This window comes from Dipodomys ordii, unplaced genomic scaffold, assembly GCF_000151885.1.
Source record: "Dipodomys ordii isolate 6190 unplaced genomic scaffold, Dord_2.0 Scaffold20, whole genome shotgun sequence".
Lineage (NCBI taxonomy): Eukaryota > Metazoa > Chordata > Mammalia > Rodentia > Heteromyidae > Dipodomys > Dipodomys ordii.
Window position 1 is genome coordinate 21842809 of NW_012267236.1, and position 18824 is coordinate 21861632.

General features: G+C 47.8%; 1 protein-coding gene across 1 annotated transcript in view; it reads right to left on the reverse strand.

Moving 5' to 3' along the window:
* Window positions 1–18824, reverse strand: part of Asap2 (ArfGAP with SH3 domain, ankyrin repeat and PH domain 2) — a 107970-nt gene that overhangs the window by 23342 nt on the left and 65804 nt on the right. The window contains exons 13-17 of the mRNA XM_013013565.1: window positions 16721–16808; window positions 14489–14537; window positions 14248–14414; window positions 12842–12975; window positions 3930–4024 (exon numbers count right to left, since the gene is read on the reverse strand). Coding sequence (XP_012869019.1) covers window positions 3930–4024; window positions 12842–12975; window positions 14248–14414; window positions 14489–14537; window positions 16721–16808 — 533 coding nt within the window. The remainder of the gene's footprint in view (window positions 1–3929; window positions 4025–12841; window positions 12976–14247; window positions 14415–14488; window positions 14538–16720; window positions 16809–18824) is intronic.

Consider the following 18824-nt stretch of genomic DNA (forward strand, 5'->3'; position numbering starts at 1 on the left):
GTATCCAAGCCTGCGAACAGAACTCCCAGTGCAAGCAGAGCCTGTCCACCAGGGATCCCCGGAAATAAGCCAATCCAGGATGGGACGACATGGTGAATCCCAGACCAGACACTGGGCGGAGTTCTCAGCACCCACAGTGGGTGAATCCCAGACCAGACACTGGGTGAAGCTCTCTCAGCACCCATAGTGGCTCTTGGACAGCTGAGCTAGGTCATGTGGACAGAGAGGCATCTTATCTGGTCACTCTACCTCAGCAGTGAGTTTCACGCAGTATGGAGATGCCACGGGCATCCAGACCCTGTGCTCTGGCTCTTTACATCATTCTGTGTGTCTCATTTCCAGCCCCAGCCTGTCACCTTAAGGCATGGTACTTGTCAGCAGGGTGCTAACTAGCCACAGAACTCCCCACGGACGCGAGCAGACACCGTCCGCTGGCTCCCACAGCACTCCCACGAGGTTCCTTGCCCTCCTCACAGCCAAGCGCAATGCAGCCCAGAGGGGGAGCCTCAGGCAGGCGACCTGGGAGGACCCTAATTCACGGGCAGGTGATGCCTGGGGACCTAGATGAAGGCCTGTGTTGTATTATGTATGTATATGTGTGTGGGGCACCTTCAGAATAGCCCATTTGACAAAGAGAGGGTGCTCTTGTGAAGTCACCAGTCAGGATTTACCCATCTTCAGTGGGGCAGCCATTGTGACCTCCACAAACTGGATGTGGAGATGGATGAATTCTACGCCCCTCCCCCCACAATCTCCATGCTGGAAAACAGAAGACAGGGTCTTGCAAATACTAGGCAGACACTCCATTAGTGAGGTACATCCCATACCCTGGTAGTTGTTGTTGTTTGTTGGTAGTGGGGCTTGAACTCTGGGCCTGGGCGCTGTCCCTCAGCTCTTCAGTTCAAGGCGAGTGCTCTACCACTTGAGCCAGTGCTACTTCTGGTTCTCTGTTGATTCATTGAAGAGTTTCACAGCTCTTCCTGCCCAGGCTGGCTTTGAACAGTGATCCTCATATCTCAGCCTCCTGAGTAGCTAGGATTACAGACGTGAGCCACCGGTACCTGGCTTGTTGTTTTGATAGAGGGTCTCACCATGAGGTCTGGGCTGACCTTGGACTTGAGATCCTCCTACTGCCCCTTCTGAAGGAAGCTCTGGGGTGGCGTGTACCGCAGCACCTGGTTCGCTCTCTCTCTCTTTTAGTGGATTATACATCTGTTCTGGGTCTCGGTCCTCCTGAAGACGGCTCCAGTCCATGCATGGCAGGATGTCTGTGTAACCCTCACCACGCTCTGGCGTCATGCTGCCAAGTGTACTCTCCCCGCCTGTTTATCTGAGGCCTGTGGAGGACGGCAGTGAGCGCCACAGACGACCCATCTGGTGTTCAACAGGAGCTTCGCTTCCCTTGTGCTTCTTCATGACACAGAACCAGCGCTGACCTGGGAGCAGACGCAAGCCTGGCCTCTGGTGGTCTACTTGAACATGCTCAACACCCCCAAATCCATCTGGGGATTCCACAGGCCACCGCGGGGTGTCTCTGGTTTGCCCTTCAACAGACTGATCCACAGATGGTGTGTTCTTAGATAAAGCTAGAAACAGCACATTCCTTTCTGTCTAGAAGCAAAATATCCACTAATTGAAGTGGGCACGGAGCTGGGGCACTTTCTGACTTGTTGATTCATTAAATATTTACCTAACTCCACAAACAACATATTGTGGTAGGAAATATAAACACAAGGAATATGCAATTTTTCCAAACAATATATGTGAAGCCTAGGTGTTAGTAGGGTGAGCTGTTTCAGGAGAGACAAGAGCATGGGGGGCATTTCGTATCGCCAAACTGGTCACCGATGCTTATTTTGAGAAAAAGGAGGAGTGTCAACATCCATTTGAGTAGTGTCAAGGTTGGGAAGGGGGGATTCTTTGGTGCAGATAAAACACTGATACAGAAAATTGCAAACAAGTAGAATTAATTTTTATTATCATCTTCTCCCAGAACAAATACTCTGCCTGCAAAGAAATGACTGTGTTCATTGTTCAAAGTGAATGCAGATTCCAGCATTTCAGACCAAGTCCTTCAATGAGATTTGCAAACAGAAGGAGTAGTGGCAATTAAACAGCTCTCACTAACTAGCACAGTGGGCAGTGCGTGGACAGACATGGCCCTGGCTGAACAGATCCTCCCACACACAGGAGGTCTGATCACATCTGGATAAGTCCCAAAACCTAACTGGAGGGGCCCTGGTTTTTCAAGGCAGGTGGGGCAATGCTCTTCCATGGCCTCTGTCGCCCACACAATGAAGAACAGAGCAGCCTCCACCTGTAACTTAGTACACTGAGCACCACAACTAAGTGCTAACCATCTCGCTCATTTCTCCAACGCCTCCGGGCAGTGTGCAGCCTGTGCTTTCCATTTTTATACTAGAGGAAATGGGGACTTAGCTCACTGAAGTTAAAGAATCTGCCCTGTCTGGACCAGGGAAGGCCTGAGCTGACTATGGCCATCCTGTCTTCACAGCTTCGAAGCATAGCTGGAAACACTGTGAGACAGATCCTGACAAACACAGCTGACTTTAACACCTCTGAAAGGCCCGGCCCAGGGAGCAGAACATCCTCCTTGCATCCTCCCCACCTCGCCTACATCAACAGTGCAACCGAACATACAAGCCTGCAGCTCTGCAGCCTGTGGCCCCAACAAAATGGCTTCACCACGGGCTCATACAATACTATTTACTTCTCAAACCACTCAAAAGCTTTACCATGTCTCATGTCCTAATTCAATTTCAGGCTTCATCCAAAGAAAGCATTACTTGTCTCAATAAATGGATTGTTAAACCTTTCCTTTCTTCTGCCAGAGAGTGCACTTTGACCCAGCCACACCACTCAAATGCAGGTGTTGTCTCTTGCCAGCCTGGACCCCAAGCTCTTTCTTCCTTCTGCCTCGCTCACACCTACCAGGCAAACATCCCTGAGCCCTACTGCAAGAAGCGCAGGCCACTGCGAGAAAGCACTGGAGTCTACAGCGCAGGACAGACGCAGCATGAGCCCCTGGCTTCCCAGCCCGCCCCAGTGAAGACTAGGTGACTCACATTTGATAAAACTGGTAAGAAAAATCCCTGTTGTATGCACTGCCTCAATGGGCCACTGCATGCATGGAGAGACATGAAAGCTTTATATCAACCTAAGAGCACACTCAAACATTGTTTTTGAAGGAAACAACACTGTACCTCAAAGACACGAGCAAGGAAAGCAGTGTGAGAGCACACATCTCATCAGCCGCTCTGTGCTTTAGAGTTCATGCAGGAAGCAAAGGCGGGAAAACGGCCAGAGAGCACGAACAGCCGTGGAGCTGCCCAAGGGCATGCACTGTGGTGAGCAGACTATTGCACGCCGATGTCACACACAGCGGCTGCTGAGTGCCCCACCCCCAAAATCCAGCCACACTGAGTTTGCATTTGGACACACAAAAAGGTTAAAAACATGAAAGAGAAAAAACATTGAGAAACAAAAAAAAAAGAAACAGTGGGGTACTGGTGGCTCTCAGCTGTAATCCTAGCTATTCAGGAGGCTGAGATCTGAGGATCACGTTTCAAAGTCAGCCTGGGCAGGCAAGTCCGTGAAACTCTTACTTCAGTTAGCCAGCAAATGCTGCAAGTGGAATTGTGGCTCCCAGCATTGAGCAAAAAAGCTAAGGAACAGAGTGCAGGCCCTGAGCTCAACCAGTAAATACACACACACACACACACACACACACACACACACACACACACACACACGCACACACACGCACACACGCACGCACGCACGCACACAAACCAACACTTAAACTGGCAACAAATGACAACAGAAATACCCCAAACCTGCTACCCCACCTCAGCTCAAGGAACGGGCCAATCTTTCAGAAAACGAGAATGGCCAAGCGCAATACTCACATGTCGCTGCCAGGGTTGGGTTTTACCGAGTCCTCGGCTGGTAGGCAACACTCCATGATCTCATTGAAGCCTGCATTCCCAATATTCTTGGCAAGCTGAAAAAACGAAAGTCTATTTCAGGGTGTTGCATTATTAATGCCTTCCACTGCAGCCCAGTACATCTGATGATTTATTTAATGGCCACTAAGAAATAGAGCAATAAAGTGGTTTGTCTCTAATTAAAAGGGACAAAACCCAAAGCCCAAAGGCATCTAAAATGACAGATGTGGTGTACCAGGTCAGCCACGTGAACTCCCACAAGTTGTCCCTGGACAGGGAGAAGCAGGGACCTGGCCACTGTGTTTCTATCCCTGATAACCCCTCCCAACACCAGACCCACCGAAATGGGTCTGCTCCCTGTTCCAGCAGTCCTTGCCAGTGGGCAAGGACCCAGCGGGAGAGACACAGGCCTAGAGGCCGAAACTCAGGTTCTGGCTACCTTCCATCACTGGTGGTGTGGCCCAGGAAAGTCGGTCCTATGAGAGCCACTGCTCATCAGCAGAATGGGAAGGATGCCTACCTTCTAGGGTCATCAATACAAGATTAGGGGAGAACATTCACTAGACGCAGCACCCAAAATGCTATGTATTAGCTGTCAACCTAAGGTCTGTATGTAACCACTGGTCACTTGACTAGGTGAATATTAAATTAACATCTTCTAACGAAGACCAGGCACTGTGCTAGCTTGATAGCTTGAGAGCAAGGCAACTATCTTCACTAAAAGACTGGAGAATGACCAGAAGCTCCTGAAGAGCCAAGACTTATCCTAGACTCACCCTTAACACTCAGCTCAGCATCTGCCTCAGAGCAGGCTTCCAGGTCAGGTTTGTGTGTGCGTGCGTGTGTGCTGTGTTCACTAACAGAACTTAAGACTTAGGCCTCCTGCATGGTAAACAAGTGTGTATGCCAGCCCCCAAGACAGATTCTTTTTTTACTAAAATTTTTATAGTTATTATAAATGTGATGAACAGAGGGGTCATAGTTACAAAAGTCAGATAAAGACTACATTACTTTCCAAGTCAGATTCCTAAATGTTTCATGAAATGACACTACAAGGGAGCGCCTAACAGTGCTTAGAGAGAACAGGTTTTTTTTATTTGGTTGGTTTTTGTTTTTGTCAGTTCTGGGGCTTGATGCTCTCCCTCAGCTCTTCAGCTCAAGGCGAGTGCTTTACCACTTGAGCCACTGCGCCACTTCCAGTTTTCTGAGTGGTTTACTGGAGTGTCACGGATTTTCCTGCCTGTGCCAGCTTTGAACTGCGAACCTCAGATCTCAGCCTCCTGAGTAGCAAGGATCACAGGCGTGAGCCACCAGCACCTGGCTGAGAATAGTATCCAATTTCCACCTTGAAATGACAGGTTGGGGCAGCTGGTGGCATTACTCTATTTCTTTTATTCTGAGGGGGGAGGTAAACTGGGGCTTGAAGTCAAGGCCACATACTCACACTTGGCATTTCCACTTATGAGACATGCTTTTAGGCATCTAGTTGGAGATGGAAACTCACAAACCTTTTTGCCTGAGCTGGCTTTGAACCACCATTCTCCAGGTCTCAGCCCGCTGAGGAGCTAGGATTACAGGAATAAGCCACCAGTGCCAGGCTACATTTCTGTATCTCTTAGCTCAACTACGCTAACTGAAGATGAACAGAGATGCTATGGATAGGGGGTAGGGGAGGCAGCGATAGTCTGGTCTATCTCCAGGGGGAGCCAAGGGGACCTGGTTTGTGGGGGGGGGAACTTCCGGGGAAGATGGATCAGACAGGAAGCTGCACAGAGAAGGATGCAGAATACTGAAGAGGGGGAGCTTAATTCTTAAGTGGCGAGCCTTCCTAGATTGTACCTTGACCCTGGCAAGTGAACAAAGCTACCTATAAAGAGAATCCCAAAGCACTACCCTCTAACCAACTCCTCTTTGCTCAAATCTGTCACTGGGGCCTCCCGCAGGGGTCAAAGAGCAAAATCCCAGGACACAGGTATGAAGCCGATGGTCAGTCGGGGTGGCACAGTACATAGAGTGACAAGTACCAACACAGCATGGGGTTAGTGCCCTAGGAAGGATTTCTTGGGCAATAAATGTCAGAATAGGACCGAGTCTCACTATCAGGGCCCTGGGCTTGCAGACAGGTGTGCTGAGTGCATACGCAGCACGTATGGACAGCATCCCTGAGCCAAGTTGCTCACTGTCACTGTCGGCAGGGAGTGATAGGAGCCACGGGGACACTCTTGGTGAACCACCTCCCAGTTTGCAGCGAAGCAGGTGGGGGTTGGGGCGCTAGGGAGGAGTGCCAGGCGCTGAAAAGCTGCTTCTGCCTGACAAGGCTGGCTTAGTGGGGCGGCTGGTCAGAGAGCACGGCGTCGGCAGATCACAGTGCTGGGCAAGCGCTCACCCTGCGTCCTGCAGGCAGCCCTCTGGCACCAACACAGACAACACCTCTGCAGACGGGCCTGTGGGATCCTACCAGATGGAAGACGTGGGCTCCAGCATGCCAGTGAGAGGGCATGGGGAGGAAGGTGGGATGTGAGCCAGAGCCCTGACATCGAGGCTCGTCACTGCCACGTGCCAGGCAGAACCGAAGCTAGACTGGACCTAGGAGAGGCCCAAGTGTTAATTAATTCAGTCATCTGTGTCTACAGGGGATGGGCTCCAGATCCCGTGAGGATAACAAAACCCAAAGATGCTGAAGCTCCTTACATGACATAGTAGAGTATCTGTGTATAACACACACACCTTCTACACTTTACCTCTAGATTACCTACAATATCTACTACAACATAAATTTGTTGTTATACTGTACAATGTCCAACAAGACAGAGAGACTAGATGAGACAGACACAGCATGAGGCAGGAAACGAGGACTGAACTGGAGCCCCATGAGCATGGAGACGCCAAGCTTGGGTGAGGAGAACAGCCAGGTGACCAGAAACACCATCTTCCACAGCACTCACCCCATGGGTATGTGAAAGGGGGTGGGTAGGAGGAAGAGCAGGGCTCACAGCAAATAGCAGGAGGCCACTAAAGCCAGAAAGAAGCTTCAGGTAGTTTGGGAGGGGAACAGCAAACAGCCTATCCACCATTTCCACAGACAGGGACATCCCTTATCGTTTTCTTCTCCTTTCTGTTCCTCTGTCTTTATCTCCAGAGGAGAGAACCCAGAAGTGAGGAAGGCAAGGCTCCTCTGACCCTGGTGCGTGTGTCTGGGCCTCCTCTCCTCACACAGGGGCAGCAGCACGGCCTGCGCCTCCCAGCTGTGCTCTGGTCTCAGTCCCCTCGGTTCCCAACCAGGGGCTGACGGCAATCACACAGGTACCACCCCCCACCCCACCCTCGCTCCCCACATGGAAACTATGCAGCCAACTGGGCCTCTGCCAACAGCTGTCTGCTACTGGCCTCGCTTTCTGTGGCAGGAAATGAGAATATTAGTAATAGGCCCTGGGAGGATAGCAAGGTGGAGGACTCAAAGTGCCAGGGTGTACACGGGCGTACGGAACAGACACAAGAGGGCCCAGAAACCAGGGAGCTGCACGGTGGGGTGGGACATCTGGGCTGCGGGAAGGAAGTCCACAGGCTATGCTTCCCTCTGAGTCTTGAAACTTCCCTCTGGCATACATGACAATATACATACATGTTTAGGTGCTCCACTCTTTTATGACAGGGTTGTGGCTAACATTAACTTAAAAGCTGTGATTCTGGTGAAGGCTGGCACACCTCAAGGGTTGAAACTATAAATGCTGCTCAGGTGCATGCACCAGGCCGTTTCTTAGCCTCATGGATCTGTTTTCAAAGAGTTCTTGCTTAGGTCAGACACAAAGGACAACGTATCTAGGACAATGCCCGGAGCATCACTGATTCAATGATGCTCAATTCCTCACTGCCCTAAGCAATTGCTTTTAGCGCCCAGCCTGGTTTCTGTAGTAGAGAAACAGCAGCGAGGGATCTCTGAAGGGCTTCCTCTCCACCTGCTCCTGTGGCCTGGCTGTGTGCTGCTTGGCTTTAGTGTCTGACAGCTTGGTAACAACTGCATGAGAAAGGCAGCTGTCTCAGCTTCCTGACGCTTGAGCTACAACCTGATGGAAGAGTGAAAGTTCAATGTCAAAACAGCAAAGTTTCCTTATTCCACTTTTGATCAGGGAAACAGTTCATACACTGGGACTGGGGGTAACTGGAAAAAGTCAGTGCTGAAGTAAAGATCTTCTATGTCAAGAAAATTTATCTTTTAAAAGTATGCTTGCCAGCAGGTTTCTGAAAGTAAGTTCATTGAAAATCTAAGGCAGTAGCTTAGCAAAGCCATTGTATACTAGAGCTGTGAGATGATGCAATTTTGCCAAACTAATCTATTAATACTTCACCTAACCACGTTTTCCATAAGTGAGAAGGTTTCTAAACATAAGGCACCAGCAACCTCTCTGGATGCAGCTGTCCACACAAAACAGAAAGCGTATGCGTGTGTGCGCGCGCATGCACACGCACTCGCCCATGCACAGTCCTGAGTTTTGAACTCAAGGCTTGGGTGCTGTCCCTGAGCTTTTTAGTTACAAATGGCACTCTACCACTTGAGCCAGGGCTTCACTTCCTGCACTTTGGTAATTAAGTAGACATAAGAGTCTCACAGACTTTCTTGCCCAGGCTGTGAATGGTGATCCCCAGGTTGCACCTTCCTGAGTAGTTATAAGACAATGATGGGAAAAAAACACTGGTCTGATACCAGGACAAAACCCAAAATACAGAGAGCTCAAATAACTACACAGCAAGAGAATAGCCTTATTAAATCAGAAGCAAAAAAACCAAAACAGGCGTTTCTCAGAAGACACATAAAAGCCAACAAACATGACTAATTACCAAAGAAATGCAAACTGAAACCACCTCACATTTATAAGCATGGCTTCTATCGGCACAGTGAGAAAGCATCAGTGAAGAGAGGGGAAAAGAACTCTTGCCACTGTGAGTAGGCCTCTATACCTGTACATCCACTAGGGAAAACAGTATGTTCCCCCAGGCCAGAAGCAGATCTGTGTATGCTCCACCTGTGTATGTACCCACTACTGACTATATACTCAAAGAAATAAAGGCAGTATGCCCAAGAGATACCAATACTCTATCAATGGATAAATGGATAAAGAAAATGTAGCACATATTCACAATAAAATACTATTCAACTTTTAAAAAAGAATAAATTTATATCATTTGTGACCACATAGATGAATCTGGAAAGCATTATGTTCAGTAAAATATGACAGGCTCAGAAAGACAAATTCCACCTGGACTCATTTATACCTGCAATGTAAAAGGTCAAACTCACAGAAGCCAAGGAACAGAAGATGAGAGGAGCGATACAGAGACTGGACAAACGACATACAATTTCAGTAAATTAGGGCAAATAAATAAATTCTGGAGGGAATTCAGGAAGTATGGTTGCTAATAACAACCACTTAAAGAGTAAATTTTGTGTTCTTACCACAAAACAAGATAAGCATGGGAGATGGATAAGTTAACTAGCTTGATTTAATCATTCTACCAAATATACAATGCATCAGAACATCACAGTTGTAAATTGCAATACAATAAAAATAAATTAAACAAAATCTTGTAATTACAGCACGTCACCCTTAGACGCAGGCTGTTATTAACCTAACAGGTTGGAAGCCGCTGAGCTACCTTGTCTAGGCTGCCCACTGATCATTTTTGTGCCAGTCCTGGGTCTTGAACTCAGGGACTGTGTACTGTCCACTGTGTACTGTCCCTGAGACTATTTGTGCTCAATACTAGCAGTCTACCACTTGAGCCACAGCGCCAATTCTGGCTTTTTCTGAATAGTTTATTGAAGATAAAGAGTCTCATGTCACTTCCCTGCCTGAGCTGGCTTCAAGCCACAATCCTCAGATCTCAGCCTCCTGAGTAGCTAGGATTAAAGGTGTGAGTCACTGGCACAGGGCTCCCACTGATCTCTATAATAAGAGCATTTAAGAAGTCTGGCAAGGGGCTGGGAAGGTGGCTCAGTGGTAGAGCGCTTGCCTTGCATGCATGAGGCCCTGGGTTCGATTCCTCAGCACCACATAAGCAAAAAGGAAAAAAAAGCCAGAAGTGGCGCTGTGGCTCAAGTGGTAGAGCGCTAGCCTTGAGCTGAAGAGCTGAGGGACAGTGCCCAGGCCCAGAGTACAGGCCCCACGACCAGACCTCCCCTACCCCCCAAAAAAAGAAATCTGGCAATATCTGCTGCACAAAAACAAAAAAAATGTACTGTGATTAACAAGTCAGCCAAAGGGCCTGGCACCACTGCCCTATGGAGCAGGAAGACCCACACAAGGAACAGGCATCCCTGGTAGAGCCAGTGGGCTCTCACACAGACCAAAAACTCAGGCATGTGGGTCATTTCTCTGAAAGCACTGTTAAGACCATCTTAGAGGGAGATATAATGAAGATAGTTACTATTCTGCAGCTTTTTCTATGTGCCAGACATAATTCTAAATACACACAAATAAAGAAGGGGGAGGGGTGACAAGATGTCAGGAAATTCTTTGTTCAGGCTTCTGGTTGTCTAAGCAAAACAAACAAACCAGATCCTTTTAAAGCAGCTTGACATTCCTGTGCTTTACAAATGAACGCTCATGCTTCACTGAGAAGGGCTGAGAATCGGTATTGTGGACAGGATCATGCCGGAAGTCCTAGCACATGCACATGGGGGTTGGGGTGAAGCATGGAGGCCACTTCTTCTGAGCTCAGAGAGGCCAGTCCCATCCAGACCCCAGGCAAGGCCCGCAGGGAAGCAAACCCCACACCACCACGCTCAGGAAAAGAGGCCTAGTGGAAGGACAGTATGAAACTACGGCAGAAATTAGATTGTGCAAATAGCTGCAGGCACCTGAATGAGGCTCGGCCTGGTTTCTCACAAGTGGCAGTAGCCATTCAGCTTCAAGGAGAATATGGACAGAGGCTTGGGGCTGGCACCAATGTGGGTTCAAAGTTACTCTACCGTCCCATCATGACTGGAGGTGCTCCTCTCACCTTCTTTGGTGCTTTCCTTTGCAATGGACTCTCACAAAGATCACGAATCTGTTTTTGAGATGCATTTCTGAAGTTACAGGCTGGAGTCCACCTGACTAGCTTCTGAGAGCCAACTGCTAAATTGTTTTGGTGCATGTGTGACATAGCCGTTAAGCATGGCTATTAAATTTTATACCATACGGAGAATGAAGGGGCCAGACGCTGAAAACCCAGCACTCAGCTGGGCAATGAAGAGCTAGCCCATGGTACAAAGTGAGACCCTACCTCAACAAAACAACACAACTAAAACAGTCTCTCCGCATTTCCTAATTATCTTGCTATTGTCTATGTTCGGTGTGCTCCGCTGAATACACGAGAGAAACACTGTGCACTGAGCATCTCTTTCCAGCTCCACAATAACTTACACAGGTAGCTAGAAATTGGCCATGGTGGATGTATGTATACCACAGGAATAGGCAGGCCGTAAACTAGGGATTTTTTCCCCTGAAGTCGTTGTTAAACTTTTGCCAGGGATAGGCTACAGGGAGGGGCAGATGTGATGCTTACAACGCTTATCACACGGCAAGACAACTCACCCCAAATCCCAGCTTATATCCCACGAGCCTCAAAATTCACGTGTGAACCTTGGAACCAGATGACAGGACCTACATCTCAGATCTGCCACCATACTACCAGGCATACAACCCTGAGCATAATAGAATATTGCAAGCCAGTTTTCCTTGGTGAGGAAGGTCGCAGGGCTATTGTAGAGAGCAAAAGAGCTAATACATACAGTGTCCTGCAAAGTGCCTACTACAAAGGAAGTGATTATCTCACTGTAAGTCACTGAGTGCTTCCACAGCCAGAAGCAAATCCATAGAAGTAAGTGATCTCGGTTAACATACTGTGACATAAACATCCTCAAATTTGAGCCCGTGACCGGGAGGAGCAACCTGTGTGCACACAGCCCTCCTCCATGCAGGCCTCTGCATCTGTAGGTCAACAGTAACTACCGTTCCCAGCCCAGAGCACACTGTGAGGATCCTGCTGAGTCTAGCTTGACTTTAACCTTTAAGTACCCAGGGATATTACAACATGAATTATCAGAATCTACTCTAGCTTCTCCCAACTCTGGCTCCCAAAACCATAAAGGAATTACTCAGGAGGACTGAAAGGGTCCCACAAGATAGTTCACACCCCCAGGACCCTCAGTCATCAACACTAGGAGAGGAGGAATACTAACCCAAGAAACTGCTGTTCAGTTGGGACGATTGCTCTTGACATTAAAATCAATGGCAATCAATATCCACTTACTACTTACTGTCCAACACCCAGCTACCTCAAGAAAAGAATTTCAAGCACTGCTTCCTAACCAGCAGCTGCAGACTTGGGAACAGTCCGTGGTGGCTGGGAGTCTAGGTGGCCAGATGTGTACCCTGAGTGTGACTAACTTTGATGCACAGTGGACCACAGTCCCCAGCTCTACACCTGCTTCACAGGGGCCTCAGTCTCCGCCTCTCTCCAGCATGGGCTTTCACGTCACTACTGACTCAAGAATCAGAGCCTCCTTTTTTCTTTTTTTAAAGAAAATTAGCACCTGTTTAATGGATGGGTGTAGTGGGCCATGCCCCATCCTTAAATCTGCATCAGCAGAATCCTGCTCCAGTCTCAACACGCCTTTGTTTGGCTTCACTTTGTGTTGCATTTAATATTTGCAACAAGAAGTACCCTCAATTTACGACTGAGAATGAGAACTTATCAATGAGCTTATTACCAAACCCATCTGGCAGCATAACAACTACCAGCCCACTGAAATTTCAAGAAACCAAAATGGACTAGAAGGTAAAAATAAAAACAGCTCTTTTCCTAATTTAATCCAATCCAAATCAAATCACCAGCAGCTCGGATGTTCCCAGGACGTCCAGGGTGAGGGACTGCATTCTGGAGTAATGAACCCCCAGCTCTCGGTGGATCCCAGAACACTCGATGCAAGTCAAAATGCCCAGGTTGGTGGAAAGCCATGTGGGATCTGCCGAAGAGAACAGGCAACTTAGAGCTTGCTGTCAGAACTGGGTAGGAGGTAGAACTTACGTCCTGCCTTTTCACAGAATACAAGGCTTTCAATATGAGAATATTCTTGAGCTTTGATACAGCTAGAACCTTTCAATCATCCATAACAAATAACAGCCAATGCACAAATAGGCAGACATCTGTTTTCCCCCCACCCCCCTCTTCCTCCACTGTCCCATTCATTTAAGTGACAGGTGCTCTGGGTAATCACCAAGCTATTTTTGTAAAAAGCTATACCACATCAGAAAATTCTTCTGTCATCCATGTTTGCAGGTGAACTCAGCCTATTCTTCTGTGTTCACCTTGCTATGGGCAGGTACAGGGGCTTCAAGATGGGTGCATTGAATTTTCACATCACCCATGCTGGCTTAGGACTTTAGAACAATGAACATTCCTGTGGCTTCCTACATGTAAAAGTATTTCACCATCCTTACCTTTCTCACGAAAGAACACAATTCACCTATCACTCACTACCCCATTCTCCTTCCACAAAGGATCCAAGACTAAATGCAGCCTTCAGGAAACCAGGAACCCAATAGTACTTCTCAATTGCTTTGGTTGTTTCTAACAGAAATTGGCATAGAACTAGAGAAATGGAAAAACACTGACCAAGTCACAACCTTCTTGGTTTCCAAATGTTCCAGAAAGAATCCCTGTCATTTCCCATTTAATTATAATACACCAACCCTTACACTTTAAAGTACCAGTTGCTACTATATTCTGTATTAGTTAAAAACAGGCCTCTGATACTCTCTATCAATATACAGACAGGAATGTCCTTGTCATAAAACCTGACAGGGAGGAAGGACCTGTTTCTGCATTTAGCAGGGGCTCTTTCAGAGTCACAGAGTAAAACAATAACTGAAAGTTACTTTATGAATTCTAGAAAGTAGGGCAGGGAAGCTGGCGTAAACCCCAGGCAGGTACTGGGCTCCTGCAGCCTCTCAGAGCCCCTGTGAGACTGAATGACCTTCAATTCACCCTTACCTCACCCTTCTGATTTCATTTCTCAAAGAGCATTGAGTCTTTTCCTCCCCACCTTCTGTTTTCAGACTGCTCTGGGGCCCGGCAGGTCTGCACACAGTTCATTAAACATTTGTGTAATGGGATGAACTCAGGCTGAGCTGCACTTAATTTCATGTTTGAAATGAAAGTGAAAATCAGTGGAGGGATTCTGAGTCCGAATGAGGAATGTTCTAGAGCCTGGGGTGGAATGGGGTCCCCCGGTCACCTGGTGCCCCGCAGTCACAGCACACGCCGTTGCCCGTCATCTTCTGCACCTCTGAGATGATCTCCTTGGTCAGCTCCTGGACTATGTTATTTTCTCCAGTATTGTCATCTCCTTTGAACGCATTGTTCAGTGCCTCTTCCTTGCTGTTCTGCAGCACAGACATCCATCTAAACAGAGTGGAGAATGTGACTTCCAAGAACCTCAGTGGGGTCCTGCCCCAAGCCCTACCTCTACAACTTACATCTGACATTCCTGTTCATCTTCTGCTTGAAAGTGGTACGTCCGGTCATCTGCATGACAAGAGGAGATTGGTCAAGAACTGTGAGCCAGACTGTGAGCCAGACCCAACACGGGGGCAGAGTGCATATCACTAATCTCAAAGATCACCTTAGCTCTCTGCCAGGAAATTAATGATTTCAATCAAGCACTCCTTAAGTCCTTCAAATGTCTGTCCTCCTCAGTACTTCTGGCTTCATAATGCAAAGGAAGAAACCTACCCTATTCCTCCCACTCCAGGCTGAAAGGGAAGTGGGCTAATGGAAACCATAGCTATCCTCTCAAAGGCTTTAATTTTTAAAATTCACTACAGAGTTGGTCCCCATGAATGAAAGACACTTTTTGGGGGGAGGGGGGGGTCGGTCGGGGTCTTGAACTCTGGGCCTGGGCACTGTCCCTCAGCTCCTCAGCTCTACCACTTGAGCTGTAGAGCCAAGTACCACTTGTGGTTTTCTGGTGATTGACTGGAGGTAAGAGTCCCATGGATTTTCTTGCCCTGGCTGGCTTTGAACCTCAATCCTCAGATCTCAGCATCCTGAGTAGCTAGGATTACAGGTGTGAGCCACTGGCGCCCAGCTGAAAGCCTTTTCAAAGACTCATCAGAGGAGTACTCTGGCTAAGGACAGAGTGTATCATTAAGTGATGGGCAAATACAAAAAGCCAGTCATGTACAGCTGGTCTTGGCAGTGGTTAAAGTGTTCTGTGGGCTGCTAGGCCTGTGTACACAGTGCTGTGGGAGGTGACATCATTTCTGTGTTATTCTTGCAAAAGAAAATAATAACAATAACTTCAGTTCAATCACAAGAAACTCTAGAGACATGCACATGGAGGGGCTTTTAACACCAAAACTCATCAATACTCTCAAAAGGTGTCAAGGTCATAAAAGAAAAGCCTACAGCACTGCTGACCATAGAGAAGCAAGATAATAACAGCTAAATGCAATGTGGTGGCCTGGAGGGAATCCTGGCGCCAAGCACGGGCATTAATGGAAGGTGAGATTTTCAGTTAGCAGCACTGGGTGTCAATGTTCCTGGTGTTTTCATAACTGCACATATGGATCCCTCAATTAGGATTTCTCCTTATTCGTCTGTATGCTACACTCCTGACTCACTGTACTAAGATATGCGAAGTAGGGGAAGCTGTGTGGCATATATACAGGAAGTCTCTGCCTACACAATCAGTCAGTAAAGGGAAAAAATTAAACTTTAAGAGAAAAAAGAGGAGGTGTAACTTCTACAGATGACTGTGGTGACATTTGGGACACCCACAAATATTGGTAACCCTAAAAATAAGCAGACGACATGCCATCCTCCAGGAGTGGTTTTAGCTCCTGAAACTACAGTGACTGTTAGTGAGCTGGCTGGGCGATGGATGGTCCGAGATCCAGGGAGGTTAAGTAGCAGAAACCAGCAAAGCCGGTGGGATAACACCCTCCTGACTTGGCCTGTCCAACCCCAAACTACTGTAACCCTGTTATATGCAACAACCAAGAACACGAGGTTTTAAAACAAGTATTCTGTTTCCTTTTTCCTTTTTTTGAGAAGAGGGTCTCAAAAACACTGATGTGCTGGTTGGCTCATGCCAGCCTCGACCTGTAAGCCTCTTGCCTTCACCTTCCTCGGGCTGGGATTACTGGCATACACCACGCCTGGTTTGCTTTCTCTACCACAGCACATACCCTTAACTTGGAGGGTGTGAGTGCTTCTGTTTAGTAAACATCTGCTGTAATAGATGGTTCCATGGTGACTGCTCTGGGTATGCCACAAAGAAGAAACGCAAACAGAAGCGCAAAGACTAATTCTGTGGTGGGGAAGATGATTCCCCAAACTCAAGTTTCCAGGCTCCCTGAAGACCCCTCATTGTTGTTCACAGCATTTCTAACATTGCACGAATAAATTATGGAAGGCTTCTGCAGCTAAATGTCCTCTTAACAAACCAGGCAAAGGGGTTTCAGGCCTGAGTCCCATCCGGCACAATCTCCTTGTGTGGAGTCTCTCAGTTCACAGAGCCCATGGAGTGGGGCGGTCCTGAGTTCAATGGCAAGCAACTGCCACAGACAGAAAGACAGAAGCAGCAGGACACTGGAAAAAAAGGATGTTTCTTTCCAAAATTAGTTCTTCAGTACGCTGTGTCTGGTGCCTTTGAGAATTTAAAATAACTTCTCTATAGCACACACAGCATTCAGAAGGAACCTTACGAGAGATGAGGTCAAAACACTTCTTCTCCTCCGGGTTGGTCTTCACTTGGCAGGTCAGAAGGTTGAGCTTGGCGGGCGGCCGGTTAGCCTGTTGAAACACAAACACAAAGCACGGGCTGAGTGGGGAGCAGCGAGGGCACCTCCTCTGCTCCTGAGAACACAGCAGGAGCTCGCTCTTGACTAGAATGGGGAGACTCTTTCTGGAAGGCAGGCTTTCAGCCGAGAAGCCTGAGAGCAACACTGCAGGGTTCGGGACTCCACGGCAGAGGCCACTGCTTTCCCTGCCAGAGTACCTGTGGTGGTCTACACAAACCCACCCGGGACAAGGGGGCGCGCAGGGGCAGCTTCACGGCTGGTGGCGATGGACTCCCTAGATAAAATTCTCCAGGGCTCTCAGTTTCCTAGGGAAACTGGGCATCTAGCTTCACATCTGGAGCTCTTAAATGTCTTCTTGTTGTTGTTTTGCTGGGCATTGTTGGCTTATACATGTCAATCCCAGCTACCCAAGAGGCTAAGATCTGAGGATCATGGCTTGAAATCAATGTGGGTAGGAAAGATTATGAGACTCCCATTTCCAATTAACCACCAAAAAGCCAGAAGTAAAGCTGTGGCTCAAGTGGGAGAGTGCCAGTCTTGAACAAAAAAGCCCAGGCCCTGCATTCAAGCCCCAGTATTGGCATGTAGGTACATAGGCATGCATGCACCCCCACACACACAGGTATGCGTGTGCACGCATGCACACAGGCACGCACGCACACGCGCATGCGCGCGCGCACACACACACACACACACACACACACACACACACACACACAGCATTTCTCTTTGTTTCTTTTTGGTATTGCTAGAGTTTGAAGTAAAGCCTATGTAAGTGCATTTGCTAGGCAGGTGCTCTACCACTAAGCCAAGCTCCAGTTTAAGTGCAGCTGAGTAAAAACCTCACTTCTAAATAGAAAAAGTGATCTCTGCACAAAAATGGCAGAGAAATAATTGTCCTCACTTTCAGAAGTGATAGCAGGTAACAGATTCAGTCATAAATGTCAATCATTACTGTCACTCAAGTTTCAACAAAATACACTTCATTTACATATGTAACCCCAGCTCCCACCCACCAGAGATCACAGTGTACTTTTGTCAGAAATGTACCAAAAATGTCTATTTTACTAATTCAAAAAATAAAATTACATTTAATCCAAAGAAGCAAAGAACAGATGGTTAGGGAAAACGTCTTGAGTGACAACATGCTTTAAAAATCTTGGAGAAGCCTTCAACTATGAATGGGCTTCTCTTACCCTACCAAGAGGCTGAAAGAAATATCAAGCAAAAAATGCCTTAAACTTCACCAGTTCTTGTGTCTCTTTCCAGCAGCTACCAGTTGCTTCAAGACACATGACACGTATGTGGGGTTAATCCAGACCCGTTCACACCAGCCGCCAGGCATGCGTGTGTGAGCTCCTGGGCTCACAGACCAGAGGTTACCACCTCTGACTTTAGAGAGCTGACGGGGTCTTCATCCCCCCTTATGATGGGGCTGATCCTTGCAGAGGCAGAGTTTGGGTTTGTTGAAGGATCTGCCTACTTTGGATAAGCAGGCTCTCCTCGTTTTTGGCTGGGGTGTCTAACCTCCTCTGTAAAAGCCAATGTGTACCCTATTCTCCAGTGACTGGATTCACTGACTAAACTACTAACAGATCATCATACTCAGCATTAGAAGACTCCACCCTGCCTAATATTGAGAGTTCCAAGTAAAATCAACATCAGTTTTTGAGCTTCACCAACAGGACTATCAGCGCGTCCAGAAACCCGTACATGAGCGATGCATTTCACAGTGATGAGCCTCTCTCTGAATGATATCACAACATGCACAGTCCCTGGCCTGGACAGCACACCCAGGGAAGGCAAGGGCTATCCTGCACTTAATTGGAGCAGCAGAGAAGCACAGCCATTCTCCCTCACTACCTTTAACTTTTAACCTTTCCTCCTCCCCGTGGCATGAGGGAAGTTGTTCATTCTCTAAGGTAACTACCCTCAAAGACACATTTCTCACTTCACAGCAAATGGAAACCATTAAAAAGGACCAAGCATGGAGGTGTGCACCTGTTAT